We start from the raw sequence: 20,005 nt of genomic DNA on the forward strand, positions 1-20,005 counted from the left end.
CTAGATATCCTGGGAGATGGTGGACGGACCGGGTCCGTAGGGAACCCTACCGGGATTGTGGTCTCCCATACCAGACAGGGTATGGAGATCTTATGTGTTTTGGCGCCCATACCGGACGGGGTAATGAGGTTTATAGTTTTGGCGCCCATACCGGACGGGGTATGGGGACGGCCCTGGAATATGATTTCAAGTGTTAAGGGTTAACGGGTAGCGGGACCCCTATGGATCCCCATGGATACTAGTGGGCTGGTAAATGAGGAAAATATATTGTGTAACAATTGAATTACGAAAAGCTTGATAAGTATTACGTTATACAGTTTATATATGATTTCATAATGATGATGATATTATTGCTTTCGTATATTGTCTTATAAATTTCACCGAGGTAAGTGAATGGTAAAGGTTTTATTATTGATAAAAGGTTTTGTTGTAAATTATGCTCCATTGGTCTTTTTGTATTTTCTACCCACCTTTACCTCCGTGACGGTGAGATATCGTGATGTCTTTACTGGGCTAGTGTAGCTCATTTCTTATTTAATCATTTCAGATCAGGAAGACATTGTTCCCGAGCCAGTTCCGCAGGAGGACGACGAAGGGGACGCCTAAAGACTTCATAGTCATATTTGTAGCTTTTACTTTCAAGTTTCTCCTTTAGGTAGTTTGATCTTTTATATTGTGAGTACGTTTTTGGTTTTAGTGTAAGGGATGTTAATCGAACTTTTGACTTCGTTTCCGCATTTGATATTTTTAATATACATTCCATTTTAAATTTCAGGGGCTGTTACAGTTTAAATCCAGTCCACGAGCATATAAATTGGTAGCTTTTTTCATTTTGCTCCTACACAATTTAATTTTAGTTATTGAATTATCCACAAATTTAAAATTATATATTATGGGAATTTTTTTATAATTTAGTTATCAAATTTATAAAATTATTTCAACCCATAATTTTTTTTATATAATTTATAATAATTTTGGCAGAAAAACGACATAAAATGTGTATTTTTTAAAATAAAATTATGAAGTTATAGCAACTAAAAATCAACCTTAATGAAAATGATTTTAGTAAAAAAAAAAAATGATGCTTTCATTTTATAAAGTAAAATTAAAAGGGTTTAGGATTAAAGTAAAATAGTTAATAATTCAAATATTAAATTTAATAAACCTTCAATTTTTTTTTTTTTTTTTGTGTGTAAAATTTAGGGTTGATAAGAAAATGATGAATGAAGATGAACCGAAGGGTATGAATTTTTGGTCTGTCAATTCATCTGGGTTTAAAAGGCCCAATTGAATTTGATATATGAAATTGTATTTGCAAGTTTGAAAATGTAATAAGAGATTGTAAGACATGTACATTTTTTATAAGCCCTTGAATCTCTATGTTTGGACCATTTGAAAATATAAAATTTGGATAGGCCCCAAGAGTCCAAAAATAAATTTTTATTTGCCCAAAAAGGATTCTTCAATCATATTATATTAATTATATAATTAATATTATTTATATATATATATATCATACTTGTTTCGGGTTTATTACTTTCTATTATTGCTCAAATGATATTTTGTTAATTACGGATTTTCATCCGTTTTATCTTAAACATAATGTGCAAAATAATAGAAAACCTACCTATAGGGATGTGATTTTATATTGAAATGTTTAAATCTGATTAAATACGTTGATGTTATTATTTTATAAAATATAGATCCGAAATTAAGTTTGGACCAGCAAAAACAAATAAAAAAGAGGCCGGTTTCGATTTAGTGTTTCAAAATCTTTCTTGAACTTAACCTACCATCTACGTATATATTTTTAATATTTTATTACGATTAATATAGTTATATTTATCTTAATATATATAGTCATATTGATATAATTAGTATATATCAATAAAATGTTATTTCATATAAATAAGAGTCATAATTTTCAATAAATTTTTTTTATGTAATAAAGAAAAATATTAAATAAATTTAAAAATATCAATAAAAATAATGATGTGACTCAATATAGTAACGTCAAAATCCAATAAATACATATATATATATATATATATATATTTGTTGGACCAACCTAGTTAGCTAGGCAATGGACAAATACTGAGTAATGGGCCAATTAATACTTGGTCCAATTCCCAAATGAATTAATTTGTCGCATGTATTTCAAATTACTCGTTCAAATCCTTTTCATCAAACAGGTACATGTGAATTCGGGTCCATATAATCACTGTATACTTAAGTACGTGTACATATATATATATATATATATATACATGTTATATGTGTATATATTGATTCCAACATCTCAGAATATCCCCTTAATATTATTTTCTTAGACGGACCATTTAATTCTGGTTCCTTCTATATATATATATGCGTTTGTTTGAATATGATATATACACATACTTATGCTGAAAAGTTATTATAGAAAAATACGTCTGTCGAGATAATTATATAATATATATGTTGTGTATGCATTAGTTATATATAAAAGTAAGAGATATGACTTAGAAATGCTGTAAGAATCACTAATAATGATGATGAAGACTATTACTTTGTAAATTTTCTCACGTGAAAAATAAGAGTTTGATCTATATCTCTGAACTACGTATGTATACATATATGTATGTATATATGTATATATATATAATCATTTTTGTTGACATATATATATATATATGTGTATGATCATGATGATTACAGATATACAAACACACAATTGTCAATCCGAATATATAATGAAACGTTTTGTCTTTTTATTGCGTTTTCAATGACATAGTCATGATATAAAATAAAGTTAGATATATATAATATAATGTATGGCTACATATTACTCTGTCCCTGTACCTGGCTACTAATATTATCTAGATATTCCCCCCCACACACACACACATCTACGGCCTTTACAATGCATCACCCCATTGTGTATGATTCTGACTTTCTGTCAAATTTAACATGCATGCAATACATACATGCTCTTAAAAATTAACTCAAGAACCAACAAAACTAATTATATTCTTAATAATTGTCCGATATACCGACTATTTTTAACTAAATAATAGATATTTTCACTATTTTCTATAAAATTGTAGATTTAAGTATAAATTTTCGGTTTTGTATATTTTTATTAGAAAGTTATTCTACACGTGTTTTTATTAAAAGATTATGTTATCATTGGTATGTATATAAGTTATACGTATCATTATTAAAACAGTTGTGTTATAAACTTTTTATCCTATACAATCTTTGTAAAATATTATATTACTTGTGTTCTTTTTATAAAATTGTGTTATTATTGATATGCATGTATGTATTGTTTAATTATCTATAAAAAAATTATTATATTTCATTCTGAAGAGCTTGTAATTCAAATGACAGTGTTTTTATTGTAAAACTAAAAAAAACTTATGAAAAATAAGAGTTTGATCTATATCCCCGAACTACGTATGTATACATTTATGTGTGTATATATGTATATATATATAATCACTTTTGTTGATATATATATATATATATATATATATGATCATGATGATTCCAAATATACAAACACACAATTGTCAATCCGAATATATAATGAAACGTTTTGTCTTTTTATTGCGTTTTCAAAGACATAGTCATGATATAAAATAAAAATAGATATATATAAAACAATGTGTGGCTACATATTACTCTGTCCCTATACCTGGCTACTAATATTATCTAGATATTATCCCAACACACACACACACATATACATATCTACGGCCTTTACAATGCATCACCCCATTGTGTATGATTCTGGCTTTTTGTCAAATTTAACATGCATGCAATACATACATGCTCTTAAAAATTAACTCAAGAACCAACAAAACTAATTATATTCTTAATAATTGTCCGATATACCGACTATTTTTTATAAAATTGTAGATTTAAGTACAAGTTTTCGGTTTTGTATATTTTTATTAGAAAGTTATTCTACACGTGTTTTTATTAAAAGATTATGTTATCATTGGTATGTATATAAGTTATACGTATCCTTATTAAGACAGTTGTGTTATTTGTAAGAACGTAGGTTATAGTTATAAACTTTTTATCCTACACCTTCTTTAAAAAATATTATATTATTTGTGTTCTTTTTACAAAATTGTGTTATTATGATATGCATGTATGTATTGTTTAATTATCTATAAAAAAGTTATTATATTTCATTCTAAAGAGTTTATAATTCAAATGACAGTGTTTTTATTATAAAATTAAAAAAAAAATTTAAATTCGGATTATATATTTATCACGATATAACATATATATATCTAAAGTATTATATAATTTTTATTAAGAATTATAACATCTCATAAATAACTACTTGTTCTTTAACTAATATAATACTTATATTACAAAAAAAAAGAAAATGACTATTCAAAAATAGACCCGTACTCCTACCTCTAATAATATAAGTCTGTAAAACATGGTAGAGTTATTCGCGATTCCCAGGTCATAATCAGCCGTAGGCAGTGCTTCGGAATCTTTTAATGGTGCAAAGATTAAGAATTGTAAGTAGAACCTTATTGGTTGTACATCTAGGAGTCTTGAACTGGCTCAGAGCTGCTCCATTCCCTATAAAATAATCCAAAATCTTCTTAAAAGTTCCTGTTTCCACAATGCAAAGTTCAAGAGGGCCAATTGAGTTGCTTCTTCTTGAAACCACATAGCCATGATCCACAAAAGAAGCATCCATTTCACAACAACATTCACCTAAAACCCTTTCTTCCACTTCTCCTTTGATCTCCCAATAGATTATGTAATGTCCCGGTTGGTTCACCACGTCGGCATGGCTCGTGAAATCTACGAGCTCGGCTCGGGTCTGGCTCGATAATAGCTGACACCCTCTTTCCACCACTAGTTGAAGATCTTTCTCTGTGTTCTTGTCAATGTTCACGGTTAATATTAGCTTTCTCCTGCATATGTAGTTCAATTTTGGTGTCTTCTTGTGGAATCCAGCCACTTCCACTACATCTCCCAATTTATATCTATATAGCCCTGAAAATATATATGTTAACAAACCCAGTAAATCAATATTTACATATCAACACACTCCAAATTCACTAAGTTGAATTCTGTATGAATATAAATATATATATATATATATATATATGATTATTAGCATTCAAATAGTTGACAGTCAACATCTTGAGCTGTCAAATTGATTCTTGGCTCATCCTAGGACAAAACAATAATGGGTGCACCTACAAAATTTAACTCACTGTTCTCAGAAAAGGTTATATCTATACGCCATGATTATATATATGTTAATAATTAACGGGCCCAAAATATTGAAAAAAAAAAAAAAAAACATGTCTGATATGTTATCAGATATTTGCATCTAGAAATGCTCAATTATGTCAGAATTAATTTTTCCTCCATTTTTTTTACTTCATTAATTCGATATATCTATAATACATATGTGTGTGTGTGCGCGCAGATATATGTACAGGATATATAGGTTAGATTCCGAGAAGATACAAAACAAAGTCAAGTGAATTAATTCTTGAGGGAGAAAGCTATGATGTTATATATATATATATATATATATATATATATATATAGTTCTAATCAGACCCTTTATATCATGACAGCTATGTACGGACGTCATGAATTAATTATGGGTTGAGTTGCATAATTATGAGTTATATATATATATATATGTAAGAAAAAAATATATAGACTCAAAAAAAGGAATTAAAGAAAAAGAATCTGTAGTAGTAATTAATTACCAGTAAAAGTTGTGAGGACAATTTCATACTGTTGACCAACTTTGACTTGCGAGAGTGGAACAGGTTCACCTTCTACAAAGTCATCAATGGCTGCCGGCGAACTGTCATTAAAATAGTCTTCCTTTTCCGGCCTATAAAGTGGTATGAACTCAAAATAAGAAAAAGTTGGTATGACGGCAAAAGTAACTTTCTCGGGAGGCAAACAAGGATCAACGTTGACTCCAATCCAACTCTCTGTTGACCCATAATCAGCACCAACCAAAGGTATCTTCCCTGCATAATACCTTAACTTTTTCGCGTAGGGTTGCATTGATCCTGTCATGATTGAGTAAACGTACTTAACGTTTGGCCAAAGTTTTGGAATCAAACCAAACCAATCACCATTTCCCATCTCCAACTTCTCTTCAATCTCCATAGCTAAACGTGGGTTTGGCTTGATAATCTCTAAAACAGCTTTTCTCATTTTAAGAATGGTGATTCTTGAGCTGAGACTTCCGGTTTTCAAATCACTGCAAATTTCTCTCCATAGATCTTCGAAAGTGGAGAAGGCTTGGACGATGCTGTAGGCGAAAGTGGAGGTTATGAACTCGACTTGATGGGAAAAGTAGAGGCCGAGCAAGAGGTGGCAGTAGGTGGATTGCTTGTAATCTCCGCCGGAGATGACGGCTTCTGGACTGCAAGTGAAGGCTTTGGTTTGTTCTTGTTTGATCTTGAATTCTTCGCTCGAGTAGTAATGAGTTGTGGCTGTTCCAGAGGTTAATCCTCCTTTTGTTTTGAATTGTTTGCTGCTGTATATGAACTCCAGAATCCTTCCTCCTTCCCTTATTGGATATGCCCTATAAATATCATATACAAACAACTTATATATACACACACACACACATATATACGCTAGGAAAACAGAGCAAATTTGTATATATACATGTATGTGTGCGTGTGTGTATATAGTGAATGGATGACTGAAAAGACTAACTAATTAATGGATCTCAAATGGGTCTAACACAAGATTGCAAATCTTGGAAATTACATATATAAACATAAACATATATATATATATATATATATATATATATATATAAAGGTGAAAATGTTTGGTGTAGAAGAAAAGAGAGATTAGGTTAAGATTTTGTTACCTTGATCTATAGGCAGCTGCTAACTTGAAAACCTGAAGAGTAGTTTGTGAACTATGCCGAGTAAACGGTACGTACTTCTGTCTTCCCTCAGTGGTGCCGGAGCTATATATATATATATGTATGTATATATATAAAGAAGAAGAAAACAATAAAGAAATATACATGTAATAAGATAAGAGTGGTTTTGAGCTTTGCAACAAAATAGCAGCTTCTGGGTATTTTCTTTCAAATCAAAATGACATGTCTAGATATGTATACATACATATATATATGTATTATGTATGTATAGAAGTGTATTTATATGTATTCTCAACAAAAAACACTTGATCAAGCAAATGAAGTTAATTTATAATGTCATAAACAAAAACATGGATATATCTACATACATAAATACATACATAAGTTTGTAGACATAGATTTAGATATAGATGTAGTTATATATATATATATGTATGTATGTACCTGAGGGAGAGATTTTGTATGGGTTGTGAAGTGAGGAGAGGAGAGGTGTCCCCATCTGCAATTCTTTGAATAAATGGCTCTAAATCGCCATGGGAGGCAAGAGGAACCAAAGATGTATAAAGAGATTCCAATGCATTTATATCCATCTCTTGTATTCTCTTCACCATCTCTTCTTCTTCTTCTTCTCCAATCCATTTCTTCAGATACTCAACTCCGTAATTCTCTTTGAGAATCCGGCCAAGTGTTTCCCGTTGAACCTCGCCGGCGTTCTCCGTCACCTCCTCGAACCACCTGATAATGTCGCCGTCCCCATGGTTTCCATTGCTAACGCCTCTTCCTAACTCCATTGAAGAAGCTTCTCTGTGGCTTGCTATAAACAATATATATATATATATATATTAATACACCACCAAGATGTTGACTTTTACAGTTTTTTCACATATATGTGTCTATATATATTATGGGTAATTATACAGTAAGTTTTTGCAGTGTGTTGTTGGGAAAATTGAAAAGCTGAATAAACCTTCTAATGTTGCAGAAGCTTCACGGTGGAATGGTACGATGGTTTATACACCACAGGATATGGAAAGAGAGAGAGAGAGATAGATTCTTGTTTGAAAAGATATACGAAGAAGAATGTGCCAAACAGATCATCACCACAAGCCACCAGCATATAAATATATATATATAATATTATATTGCTTTTCTCTATATGCTATCAATTTATGTAGTTATGGATCTTGCAAACAGTGGAATTCAGCTTTCTGCATATATATTTGGGATTTGGGTATCTCTAAAATGTGATTATACATATATATATGTATATATATTGGGGGGGTTGTATGTACTGATTACTAAATATTGGTGCAAATATTTATATGGGTGATCAACGGAGTTCTTATCTAATTGGAAGATGTTTTTGCCATATGCCAACATTCTATTTCACTCTCAAAAACTCCTTGTCCCACCACATTTATGACATGTTACTATTTTTCTTTTAATTTTAGAAAATAAAAATAGTACTCCCACCATAATATTGAGAACTCAATGTTATGTCGCATGATTGACAAATTAAAAATAGTAAATTATAAATTGAATTATATATATATATATATTTTTTATGTATTATCTTCGAGTAAGATTCATAAGTTCGAGAATAATAAATAATTAAATATTATAAAAAAAAATTGTAAAAAAAGTTGTTAAAAATAATTGATGAAAATTTTAAATAAGAACATTGTTGATTAGGGTGTGAAATTTATTTAAAAAAAAAAATTAATTTAGGTATTTACCAATTCTTGTTTTTTATTTAATAGGATGGATGAGAATTTAAATTTAAATTCAAATCCATTTAATCTAATTCAAACGACCTATTATAAATATATTTATATTTAAATTAATAAATATGTTTTAATTTTTTAAAATATAAATATAATTTTGTTACATTAATATAATAAAATAATAAAATCGTATTTAAGTCGAATAACTTGTAAATTCGATACAGTTTAAAAAAATTAAAAAAAAAAAAAATCAAATCCGTCCTGATTTTAGGATAAAATTTGAATTTAGTTTTCATAAGAACTGATCGAGTTAAAATTTAATAAAATCCAAATCCACCATGTTGTAATCTCTAATATTTGAGAATATATGCGATTATTCTAAGTATTTGTTTTGTGATATGATTTTTTTTTTCTATGAAAAGTGAAATAGGAAATTGATTAAAAAATTAGTGATTTAACTAAGAAATATTTAATCTTACGTACGTTACATAGCAAAAGCTATCATGAGGTATGATTCAAATTTATTATTATCAATTATATTTAATCTAATATTATATGTTGGTTCATTTTATTAATATTTAAGATAATTATTAATTAATTTGAGATTGATTATTAATATATAAGAGGCTTATATGCACTGTTTTTTTTTTTTTCAACAAAACCAAAATCTCTATTTGAAAAAAGTGTAACCTTAACCTAATGATCAATATATTTTGTTAGAAGAGAGCTTTGTTAGATAGGAAAAAAATTAAAAATTTAATTGGTTAATATTCACATTTATTATTTTTTAAATTTTTTTATGTACTTATCTACAATAAAAACAATGATGAAAATATTAATTTTAAAATATTAAAAAATACATAAAATATCTTAATTTACAGACAATCCTTGGAAGTGTTTGATCAGTACTCTTGGGGTACTGATAGACTGAGTTGCATAACAAATACATTGTTAGCAAATATTAAAGCTATCAAAAAGTAGTTAAGGAGATAATATTCAAGGCTATTGCATAAGCAATCTCGAACTATTTTATGAGTGTTTATTTATCAATAAAGAAATGTTTGCTATCAAATTTAGGCCACTGTACCAAAGTTCTAATAGAGTAAGCATGGTTATGAAAAAGGAATCCATTGGATTGTCTGGTTAAGGATGTGTTTTTCTAACTTAGAATGAGGAATAAGGTTTAAAAGACTTCCACAACTTCAACCTAGCGATGCTAGCCAAGCAAGTACAGAGATAGATAAATAACCTTACTACTCTCTCTTTATGCTTTCGAATGTTGCAAGATGGATCAAGGTGAGGTGGATGACAACCTCCAGATCCATATATGACATGAGAAATGGGTATTAGGTAAACTAGAGAATCGAGAATGACCATTAAAATTATAAGGCGAGTATGTGGAGTACATGCCCCAATTGCGGATTCCACAAGATACTGGGGGTCCAGAGTACATGTCCCTACAACTGATGCCATATGGTATTGGTGGAATATTCATAGTCTTTTCTTTCTTTTCACATAATGAGACTAACATAGAGTATTTCAATTTGCCATTATAGAAACATGTTTATGCTCCCACAAAGAATGAGAAATACATAGTGAAATCTAGATATTACCAAACATGAAAAAAGAACTATAAGAACAACAGAAGATCATCATTGGGGGAAGATTTATCAATATGGAGAAAAATATGGTCTATGCCTACCTTCCTCGGGTGAAACATATGGTATGGAGGCTATATAAGAATATAACACTTATGAGATCGAATTTATTAGGAAACGAGTGCTTGTGGATACAAGATGTACGATGTATGGAAAAGATGACGAGACTGCTCGTCACGTATTTCAATATTTTGGATATGTAGATACCTTGTATAAGCTAAGCCCATTTTGAAATACAAGCTCCTTACAACTACATATTTATGAATGATTGTACAAGGATATCTCTACAAAGAGTATGACGTAGAGGGGTTTTCGTTCATAAGTTTGTATGGAGAATTTAGCAATTGCATCATCAACAAACTCATAAGAATGTACATGTTGAACCATATGGTTTGATTTGAACATGCAAGCATCAATTTCTAAAGGAGGAGGCCTTGTCTTTTTAAGACAGGGATGACAACATAGTAAACATTGTGACAAGTAGTATGTTGTTACCACAATCAAGTAGAATCCACACTACCAATTTTAATGACTCAATTTGGATTATATGGATGAGATTTAGTGTAGCATTTAAGGATTGGAATACATAGATAGTTTTTATAGGAATAAAGAATATTAACACACATATGATCATGGACATAAACAGAGGCCTATGGTACAAAAATTGTAATGGCCGAGAGGATACATGTCTTGGTTACGAGAGATTCAAAGTCCTTTTTCACTTTGTTTTCTATAAATACCAGTAATATTAGTGAATTTCATTTATCGTCTAATAATGTCTTATTTTTTACAACTTCTTTTAGTTACTTTCTAGCAAATTAGAGCTCTAGACGTTGTAATAACATGGCTACTACCTTATCTTAAGAGATCTCATTATTACCTAACATGACCATTGTTCATCACGAGTCATCACGAATTCTTGCTAGCCTAGTCGGAGCAAGATCACATTTCATTGATGCTAATGGCCGCTTTTTCTCTCTCAAAAAAATTATAAACTCATTTTATGTATTAAAAAACGACGATGTTTGTTTTGCTCATTTGTTTTTACTTTTTTTTTTTAAAAAACTATTAAAATAAGTTAATTTTTGTGTGTCTTATAAGTTATCTAATAAAAAATCTATTTTATCTTCTGTCTTTTACCAAAATTTCTTATTATAAAATATAATTATTTTATCAAAATTTCAACCTACTAAATACCCATTACCAAGAAGTAAAACCAAAATGACCCAGTGGAAAACTTTCTAATTATTGTACAAACAAAGTCTTGCAAGGTCAATTATCTTTCCATTTCCTACAATAATTGTAAGCTTGAGGCCCACCTTCCTCAAGACATTTCTAATTATTGTACATAATAAAAATCTTCTCCACATGTCAAAAGTTAATGGCAGGGAAATTAAACTCTCTGGTTTGGTCTTTTATTCATGTAATCAATCATAAGTGCATTTGAGACAAATGCTCCCTTGTGGAAACCCAATTGTTTGGACTCACTTCTACTTAAAACTTTCACTTCTAACAAACATGGTAAGGTTGGATTTCATAGAAATTTTAATTTTAATGCAATACGTAACGAAAACATCATGCACGATGAGGTAAAAGTTTGATCGAAAAATAGTACCATACTTCCAAGGAAATACAAACTTCAATTCAAGTTATATGTTTTCGTAAGTTTTTGATGAATAGAGGAGAAGTTATTTTACTTATACATCAAATACATAAATTAATGTATACATTTTCTACTTGATGTAATTAGAAATTTTACTAATCCTACTTTAGATCATCTTCCACATGGCAAGTACAATTCCCCAAAGTTGTAAATACCCTACATGTCAACATATGTCAGTATCTATAAATTTTTATGTACTGTTTTAATTTATGTTCTGTTCTATGCCACTCTAGGTTTGCCTCTATGTATTTTGGCTTCTTTGCGGTTTACAATAATGAAAACTTTCCCTTAGAATTATTTATGGTGCAAGAAAATTTATGAGTAAACCTGCTTACACAAGGATAAACAGGGATAAAGGGACAAAAAAATGTTACCTTTCTTCCGTAGTCCTTAAACCGAGAAAGTTCCTGAAATTTGGAAAAAAAAAAACGAAATAGAAATAAGAAGATTTTCTTTCGAAATCTGTACATGAAAAAGATAGTAAAAGTTTAGAAACCATCCACAAGAAGCTTTATACAATTTATGAACTGTGAAGTAAAGCCAAACTAGTGAACAGTTCTGCCATCTCTCTCTAATTTTCATATGAAAGGTAAAGAAAGGAAATTGGTGGCACATTAAACTGTTGTAATATGTCAAGTTGCTTTCATATTTGCACCAAACTCTTGTGGTGACCCTAACAATGGAGATCTGATTAGTGCAAGAAAAAAGCCATGGCTCCTCATGAAACTTCTGCCTTGGTGGGTCTTGAAAAATAAAAGAAAGCACCACTGCAATTTGCAATTTGCAATGGAATTGGCTTACATCCAAGGACAAAGACAGTTCAGAAGGACTACCCAATAAAGACAGCACCACTCACTCAACGGGACCACTTCTTAATCATGTGTTAAAGACTGTTTTTAAGCAAATCAACTACCAGATACAATGACTTCCATTGATGAAACAAGGTCATGTAAATTAGAGAGAGCTTATCTGTTTTAAGAATGGAGTTTTGCCTCTTCGATGTGAAGTCAATTGCTTGTTACTGCTCAATGGACATTGCCATCCGAGCTTGGTTCTTCACGTAGACGCTTCCCTTCTAAGTAAAATGCAACATGTTACCTTCTAAAATGCTGCTTGTCGTGGCTGATATTCAATTTTCACTACTAAAAAAGTAAGATAAGCAGAGGATACTGGAATTAGATATTCAGCAGTAGAGGAATTAACAACAATTAACAAAAAGAAATACACAGATATGACAAGAGAGGCACTATTTTACATGACAATAACTTGATCCATGGATTAAGAAAGATATTTTCTCTCTCTTCATTATTTGTTAGTTGCTGCTACGATACACATTAGCAATTCCAAGCATTAACGACTAAAACACCACGATCACAGGTTAACATGATCCACTCCTACTCTATGATTTATAGGTGCCTTGTCACATAAATAGTTTAATGCCTTGGGGAGAAAATCTAAGAATCTATACAACTTTAAACTTTACTGCTTTTATTAGATTATCCGACCTAATGCTAGTTATATTCTAAAAGAATTCTTTTCCTTTTTATTTGCTAGCAACAAAACTATCTTATTTAGAACGGTAAAAGGACACCTTATCTTCCTTTCAAGTCTCAACTGAAGATAAACATCTCAACCAGCACAATCACATCACCAAATTTCTTGGGACTACTCTGGATTTTGACAGAAAGAATAAATACAAATCTTCAGAACAATAACCGTATCAAAATTCCCACAGCAACAGTAACGATGATTAATGCAGTTCCTAGTCTTCACGACATTCTAGCTTATAAAGAACTTTTTAGTTAATAATATGTTACTTTCTTTCATAATAGTTCTCAATTGTTCACCATGTGAAGACAAGTAATTTCAGAGTAAAACAATTTCTCCTAGCTGCCATCCCTAGAGTTTGGAGCTTTTTTAGTTCTCAGCTCCGGAATTTTATAGCTCACCGGAGGGTTAACTACAATTTCTTAATAATTATATCATCTCCTTGCCCCTGGATATGAGAAAACACTAGATGGCAAGAATTTCTAAATCAAATTTTAGATTCACATTTACTAGTTCTAACAAATAATACTATAAAAAACTAAAATTCACAAAAGAATATACTATGAATACCCAGAGAAACCAATGTACAACACATCTATTCAAGGCATGCCTGTAGTCTGACAGAATGTAAAGTCGAGCAAGCAGCATCGGGCAATAATGTTTGGATCCTGCAAGTAAATAGTTGTTAGTAAACTATCAGAAAGCAGAACCAATTAGTCTCGTTAGTCCATGTGCTTGGGCTCCTGGTTTTTGCTAATACCATTCTATAAAGGATCATTTAATTCTGACATTAACCAACCCGCACCAAAGCTCCACATCACCATAAACATCACTTTTATTGCCATGAACATTTAAATCACTTGATAGTAAACGTAGTCAAAGACAATAATATGGAACAAGGCCACAGAGGTTCTATTTCCTCAATCATCCAATGTGAGAAATCTTCATTAGCAAAAGCAAATTGGTCTCATACTCTCGAGAATAAATGCTCGATGCACATTTCATGTAACAATTACAAATAAGGGAAGTTACTTTGCCTAGCATGATATGATCCAATTTCCTCTGGTAAATCAGTAGCCATATCAAACTTCCTATTTACATAGAGTTTGATGCTATATAAATTGCATAAATTTAAAATTATAGTTTAGTAAATAATATTCCAGTAATCTGAATAGCAGAACCAACAACTGCTAGGTTTGTGTTTGCTATATCGTGTGAGTATCTAAAGTTTCTTGAGCTCCTAGAAGGTTATTCCAACCCTGACTTTCTTCTAAACATGTCTGTAAATAATGAGATCTTTCGCACAAGCTTCACTTTCCTTGAAAATGTCTTCAAAGTTACCTTTCAAGGGAAAATCGTGCACATGATTTATCAATAATGCAAACCATGATTGGAATCAATATACTATCTAACTACTATCTAATTACTCTAACTATGCCGGTTAGCATTGCAAAAAGATTGGAATCAATTCAATGTGCTTTTTCTGGGGGGACAGCATTGAGAAAAGAAAGTATCACTTAGTGAGATGGTCGGAAGTTAAAAAACCTCATAGCTTAGGCAGTTTAAATATCAGATCTCTGATTCATATGAATAGGGCTCTTCAAGGCAAATGGCTATGGAGATTTTTTTGAGGAAGAAAGCAGATTTTGGAGAAAGGTTATAGCTGCTAAATGGGGCAGGCTTGATTTTGCTGTGGAGAATTTCCGTGATTGCAGGGGCCATGGCTTGGCTTTATGGAAGAACATCAAACAAGGCTGGCCAAGATTTAAAGAATGCATCAACTGGAAATTGGGTATGGGAAATTGTATTAGGTTTTGGCATGATGAGTGGCTGGAAGGTGGATGCTTGAAAATCAGATTTCCTAGAATATATGCCATAGCTCAATCGAAAAACACGAGAGTTGAGGAGGCATATGCAATGGAAAATGGCTGCTTGTCTTGGACAGTGAGCGTCTCTAGAAATCTGAATGATTGGGAGCTCTCTGATTATGAAGAGGTCTTGAGGCCGGTCTCACAATGTAAAATTAGTGGTGAAGCAGACCAGAGTCGTTGGAAACCTTTCAAAAAAGGTGAATTCACAGTTGACTCTGTAACGGCCCAAAATTTGAAAGGAAAATAAATTATAAATTGAATGCGCAAGCGAAATAATAGCGTTAAACTTTACATTCCTTACATAATAATTTAGAATACTCAATAGAACTACGGGAATAATCATTTTAAAAGAGTAACAAAAAATCAAAGAAATAAATGGAAAGTAAACAATTAGGCATCCTATTCGTAACCCTCTTGTGGATCGGGATCTATATATTGATACTCTTGATCTGAAATGATTAATGAAAAAGTGAGCTACACTAACCCACTAAAAATGTCATACTACTCACCGATACAGAAATAAAGGTTGGTAAAAATCATGAAAACAACTCATGAAACTCTTAATTTAAGTAAATTAATTTATCATAAGTGAAATCATCCATTGAACACTTACCGTAACGAAATTTCTAAAATCAACCTATAGAGACAATAGCACAACAATATCATAATCTCATATTCAATTAACCAGAACAACAGTTTTCCCTTTTTATTTGCTTACTGGTATCCATGGGGGTTCATAGGGATATCCCCACTACACGTGAACCCTTATTCAATATTGTCAACTAACCGGCCGTCCCCATACCCCGTCCGATACGAACGCCAAAAATACCATCCCTCAATGCCCTGTCCAGTATGAGGGTGAAACGGGTCTTTCCCGTACTCCGTCCTGTATGAGTGTTAAAATACCAATTCTCGATACCCTATCTGGTATGAGTCAACGTTCACGGTAAGGTTTCCTATGCACTCAATCCGTCCACCATCTCGCATAATATCCAGTAAGGCTACCATTCATTCATTCACTTAATCAAACAATTCTCCGTTTACATTTAATTCTAGTTTTACAATTTAACTGTAAATCACGCAAAACAAGCAATATATGCATTAAGGAAACACAACTGAATCATTTTACTAACTCCAACGTATTGTCATGCATTTAAAACTGTTAAATCAATCAAACAGGATAAACAGTGAATAATTTACCAGTTCCGACTCTATTAGTAACCTGTGATTAATTATCAAAATTTTCTAAATTGTACAAAATACTACATTATTTATAATTAAACTTCAATTCCATAACAAGGAAGAGGGTGAGGGATTCTTATCCGAATCGGTGTCTGAATGCTAAACTTTCAGCTGCCCCTATTGGCAGTCCCCGACTTTTCTGAATTTTTCTTCGGAAATTAAAACACACTCTAAGTACCTAGGAATACCCTAAAAAACCCAAAACCGATGTTAAAACCTTCTTCCAGCCAATTTCGGAATTCCAGCACGGCGACACCGCTTGTTCCGGCATCGGCACGACCGCCCACAGCGGCGGTTTGCCTCGAACTGGCCGTTTTCGGTCAATTTTGATTGATTTTGGTCGATTTTATACTCATCTCTATGAGAAAATACGTTAAAGGGCATCGATTAGCCGAAAAAAATCGAAAAATAGAAGCTTACTGGTGGCGGGATTTTCTAGTGCGGCGACTCCGCCGGCTCACCTTCGTGGTTGGACATTTTTTTTGGCCAACCTGTGAGAAACAGAATGGTGAATATAATGGTGAAAAAATCGCACGAAACCGGAATCGGAAAGGGTTTCATCGGAGGCTGTTTTTTTTATTTTTTCCGCGGTGGCGCCACCAGGCTTTACCCGCAGTTTCCGGCTCATCCACCGGTTCTTTTACTCTAATTTGGCCATAGGAGCGTTCAAAATCAAATTTCGAGCGAATAAAAATTTTTTTATACATTTTTAGCGATTGGAGATGACTCCAGTGCAGCGGCGGGCGGCGGACGGCTCGTTTCCCGCGACTATTTCTTCTTCTCCAGCGGGGGACTGGCCGCTAGGGTTAGGATTTGGTATGAAATGAGATATTTATATTCGTCTCCCTTTAATTTGGGTCGTTCATCGCGTTTAATCTCGACCGTTCGATCACATTTAAATAGGAAATGAATCTGGACCGTTCATTGCAATTTGATTTGGACCGTATGATCGCGCCTGAGGAGGGAACAGATCCGGACAGTCCGATTGCGGGCACGCGGATTGCCAGCGTGGTTTCCTGTGTGGCACCGCGTCAGCATGCCTTACCACGCAGCACGTTCCGGTTCGTCGAAACTGCTGACTGAGTAGTCCTACGTGGCACATTTTTTCTAAATTACGTTTTAATTCATAATTTCTGATTTTTCTTTTCAAAAACACCCGCATAACTTAAATTTTCACCCATTTTTTCCAAAATTGTTTTCATCAAATCTATTTATTTTTTCTAATTTTTACATTAAGTAAAAATTCATAAATTAAAAAAATTATATTTTATACATTAATTTTAAATTTTTTTAAAATTAATTCCAGGTATTACAGATTTGCTGTATCAACAGCTGGTGGGAATTGGGTAGGAAAACATTCCCCTTTTCCCCTCAAGACAAATCTGGAATTCCAGGGGCCTGCTTAAAATCGCTTTTTTTGCATGGGAGGCTTGAAGAGGAAGTATATTGACACTTGATAAGCTGAAGACTAGAGGCCAGATTGTGGTTAATGGGTGTTTCATGTGCAAGAAGGCCGAGGAATCTTGTTGTCACTTACTTCTTCACTACGAGGTGGTCCACGAGTTATGGTGCCAGATTTATAGACTGATTGGAATCAATTGGGTCATTTCTGATTCGGTTTTTGATGAGATCTGGACTTGGAGTGGGATTGATCTGAAAAAAAAATATTGTTAAAATCATCCCTTTAACCTTTTTTTGGGCCATTTGGAAAGAAAGGAATAAGAGGGCATTTGATGGTATGTAAAGGGAGATTAATAGACTAAGAGATGTATGGTTTAATTATTTTGGTAACATTGTGTTGGGTCATGACATCGTTAGAGATGAGCATTTTGGAGATGTTATTGACACCCTAATAACTTTGTAAATTTGTATATGGGTGGTACCCTGTTGGTATCCTATTTATATATATGTATATTCACACTTTTTATCTCAAAAAATAAAAAATAATGCAACCCATGACAAGGAAAATGCATATTGAACAATAACTAAAACATAAAAGAGTTAGGGGCAAAGTTCATATCAGGGATACTGATAAAAGATTCATTCAACTGTAATAAAAAAAAATTAGAATGTCTAGAGAAGCTCTGATTAATAACTGATAAGAATAGTGCCTAATCTAATTAACAGCAACACGTGATATGAATCAATATAGTTTCAATTATATGAAAATTCTGGTTAGATTTTGATACTCTATAAATTGCATAAATTCAAAATTATAATTTAGTAAATAATATTCCAGTAATTTGAATAACAGAACCAACAGCACCTAGGTTTGTGTTTGCTATATTGTGTGAGCATTTGAAGTTTCCTGAGCTCCTAGAAGGTTATTCCAACCCTCACTTTTCTCTAAACATGTTTGTAAATAGTAAGATCTTTGGCACAAACTTCACTTTACTTTGAAGATATCTTCAAGGTTACCTTTCAAGGAGAAATTATGCACATGATTTATCAATGATGCAACTAATGACAAGGAAAATGCATATCGAACAATAACTAGAACATAAAGGAGTTAGGGGCAAAACTCATATTAGGGATACTGGTAAAAGATTCATTCAACTGCAATAAAAAAAAATTAGAACGTCCAGAGCAACTGATTAATATCTGATAAGAATAGTGCATAATCTAATTAACGGCAATACGTTATATGAATTGATATAGTTTCAGTTATGTGAAAAAAAGAAAAAAAAAATCTTGCAAAAGGGAAATCCATGGTTGCAATACGTTATATGAATTGATATAGTTTCAGTTATGTGAAAAAAAGAAAAAAAAATTCTTGTAAAAGGGAAATCCATGGTTGATTCTTTATATAGGCATTTAACCAAAGACTAGGATACCGGAAGCAATTTCCCAGTCAGGCAAATCGGGAAGGTAAATGTACCTCCCAGGATCGCTTTTTTTCGCTTGGAAAGCAACCCCTGGATGTATCCTAATCATAGACAAGTTGAGGAGAAGGGGAAAGGTCATGGTGACTTATGCAGCAAAAAAGACCTGTGATCATATCCTACTCCGATGCCCAATAGCTTATAGTTTATACACAATAGCACATGGGGATATTAGGATATAGTAGGGTTATGGGAGGTAGTATAAGAGATGAAATGTGGGCATAGAAGGGCATCACTAGTTGGAAAAAAACAATTGGGACTCATATCGTTGACAATATTTTGGGTTATTTGGAAAGAAAGAAATAGGAAGATGTTCGATGGGAAAGAAGAGGATATTGATAAAATTAGAGCGAAATGATTTCAGACCCTAGGTTTTTCTTTAATGAGTCAATTTCTATACTCCATGGAGGACTTTGATGATTTGATAGAGATGATGATTAACTTGTAAATATTTTTATACATGAATTTTGCACCTCCGTGGTGCTTATAGTAATGGGATTATACTCTTTTGATTTCAGA

The 20,005-nt window shown here is 32.1% G+C and overlaps 2 protein-coding genes across 3 annotated transcripts; one reads left to right on the forward strand and one right to left on the reverse strand.

The window, feature by feature from the left end:
• Positions 1–4,283: 4,283 nt before the first annotated feature.
• DFL2 (Auxin-responsive GH3 family protein) lies at positions 4,284–13,064 on the reverse strand. 2 transcript variants are annotated; one of them, XM_088221194.1, is made up of 6 exons: positions 12,911–13,064; positions 12,318–12,355; positions 7,343–7,712; positions 6,881–6,982; positions 5,748–6,583; positions 4,284–5,013 (listed from the first exon to the last, which is right to left on the reverse strand). In XM_088221194.1, exons 3-6 carry the CDS (start codon positions 7,687–7,689, stop codon positions 4,475–4,477), a joined length of 1,824 nt encoding a protein of 607 aa, XP_088077320.1. In that variant the 5' UTR covers positions 7,690–7,712; positions 12,318–12,355; positions 12,911–13,064; the 3' UTR covers positions 4,284–4,474. The 2 variants fall into 2 exon arrangements, with proteins under 2 accessions (XP_088077320.1, XP_021901012.2); XM_022045320.2 differs by lacking the exons at positions 12,318–12,355; positions 12,911–13,064 and having other exon boundaries at positions 7,343–8,119.
• Positions 13,065–14,925: 1,861 nt separating this feature from the next.
• LOC148266139 (uncharacterized) lies at positions 14,926–18,278 on the forward strand. The gene is made up of 4 exons (XM_088220561.1): positions 14,926–15,001; positions 15,086–15,559; positions 17,911–17,950; positions 18,041–18,278. Exons 1-4 carry the CDS (start codon positions 14,926–14,928, stop codon positions 18,276–18,278), a joined length of 828 nt encoding a protein of 275 aa, XP_088076687.1.
• The last annotated feature ends 1,727 nt before the right edge of the window (positions 18,279–20,005 follow it).

The sequence above is a fragment of the Carica papaya genome, chromosome 5 (genome assembly GCF_054855325.1).
Source record: "Carica papaya isolate Zhongbai chromosome 5, ASM5485532v1, whole genome shotgun sequence".
Lineage (NCBI taxonomy): Eukaryota > Viridiplantae > Streptophyta > Magnoliopsida > Brassicales > Caricaceae > Carica > Carica papaya.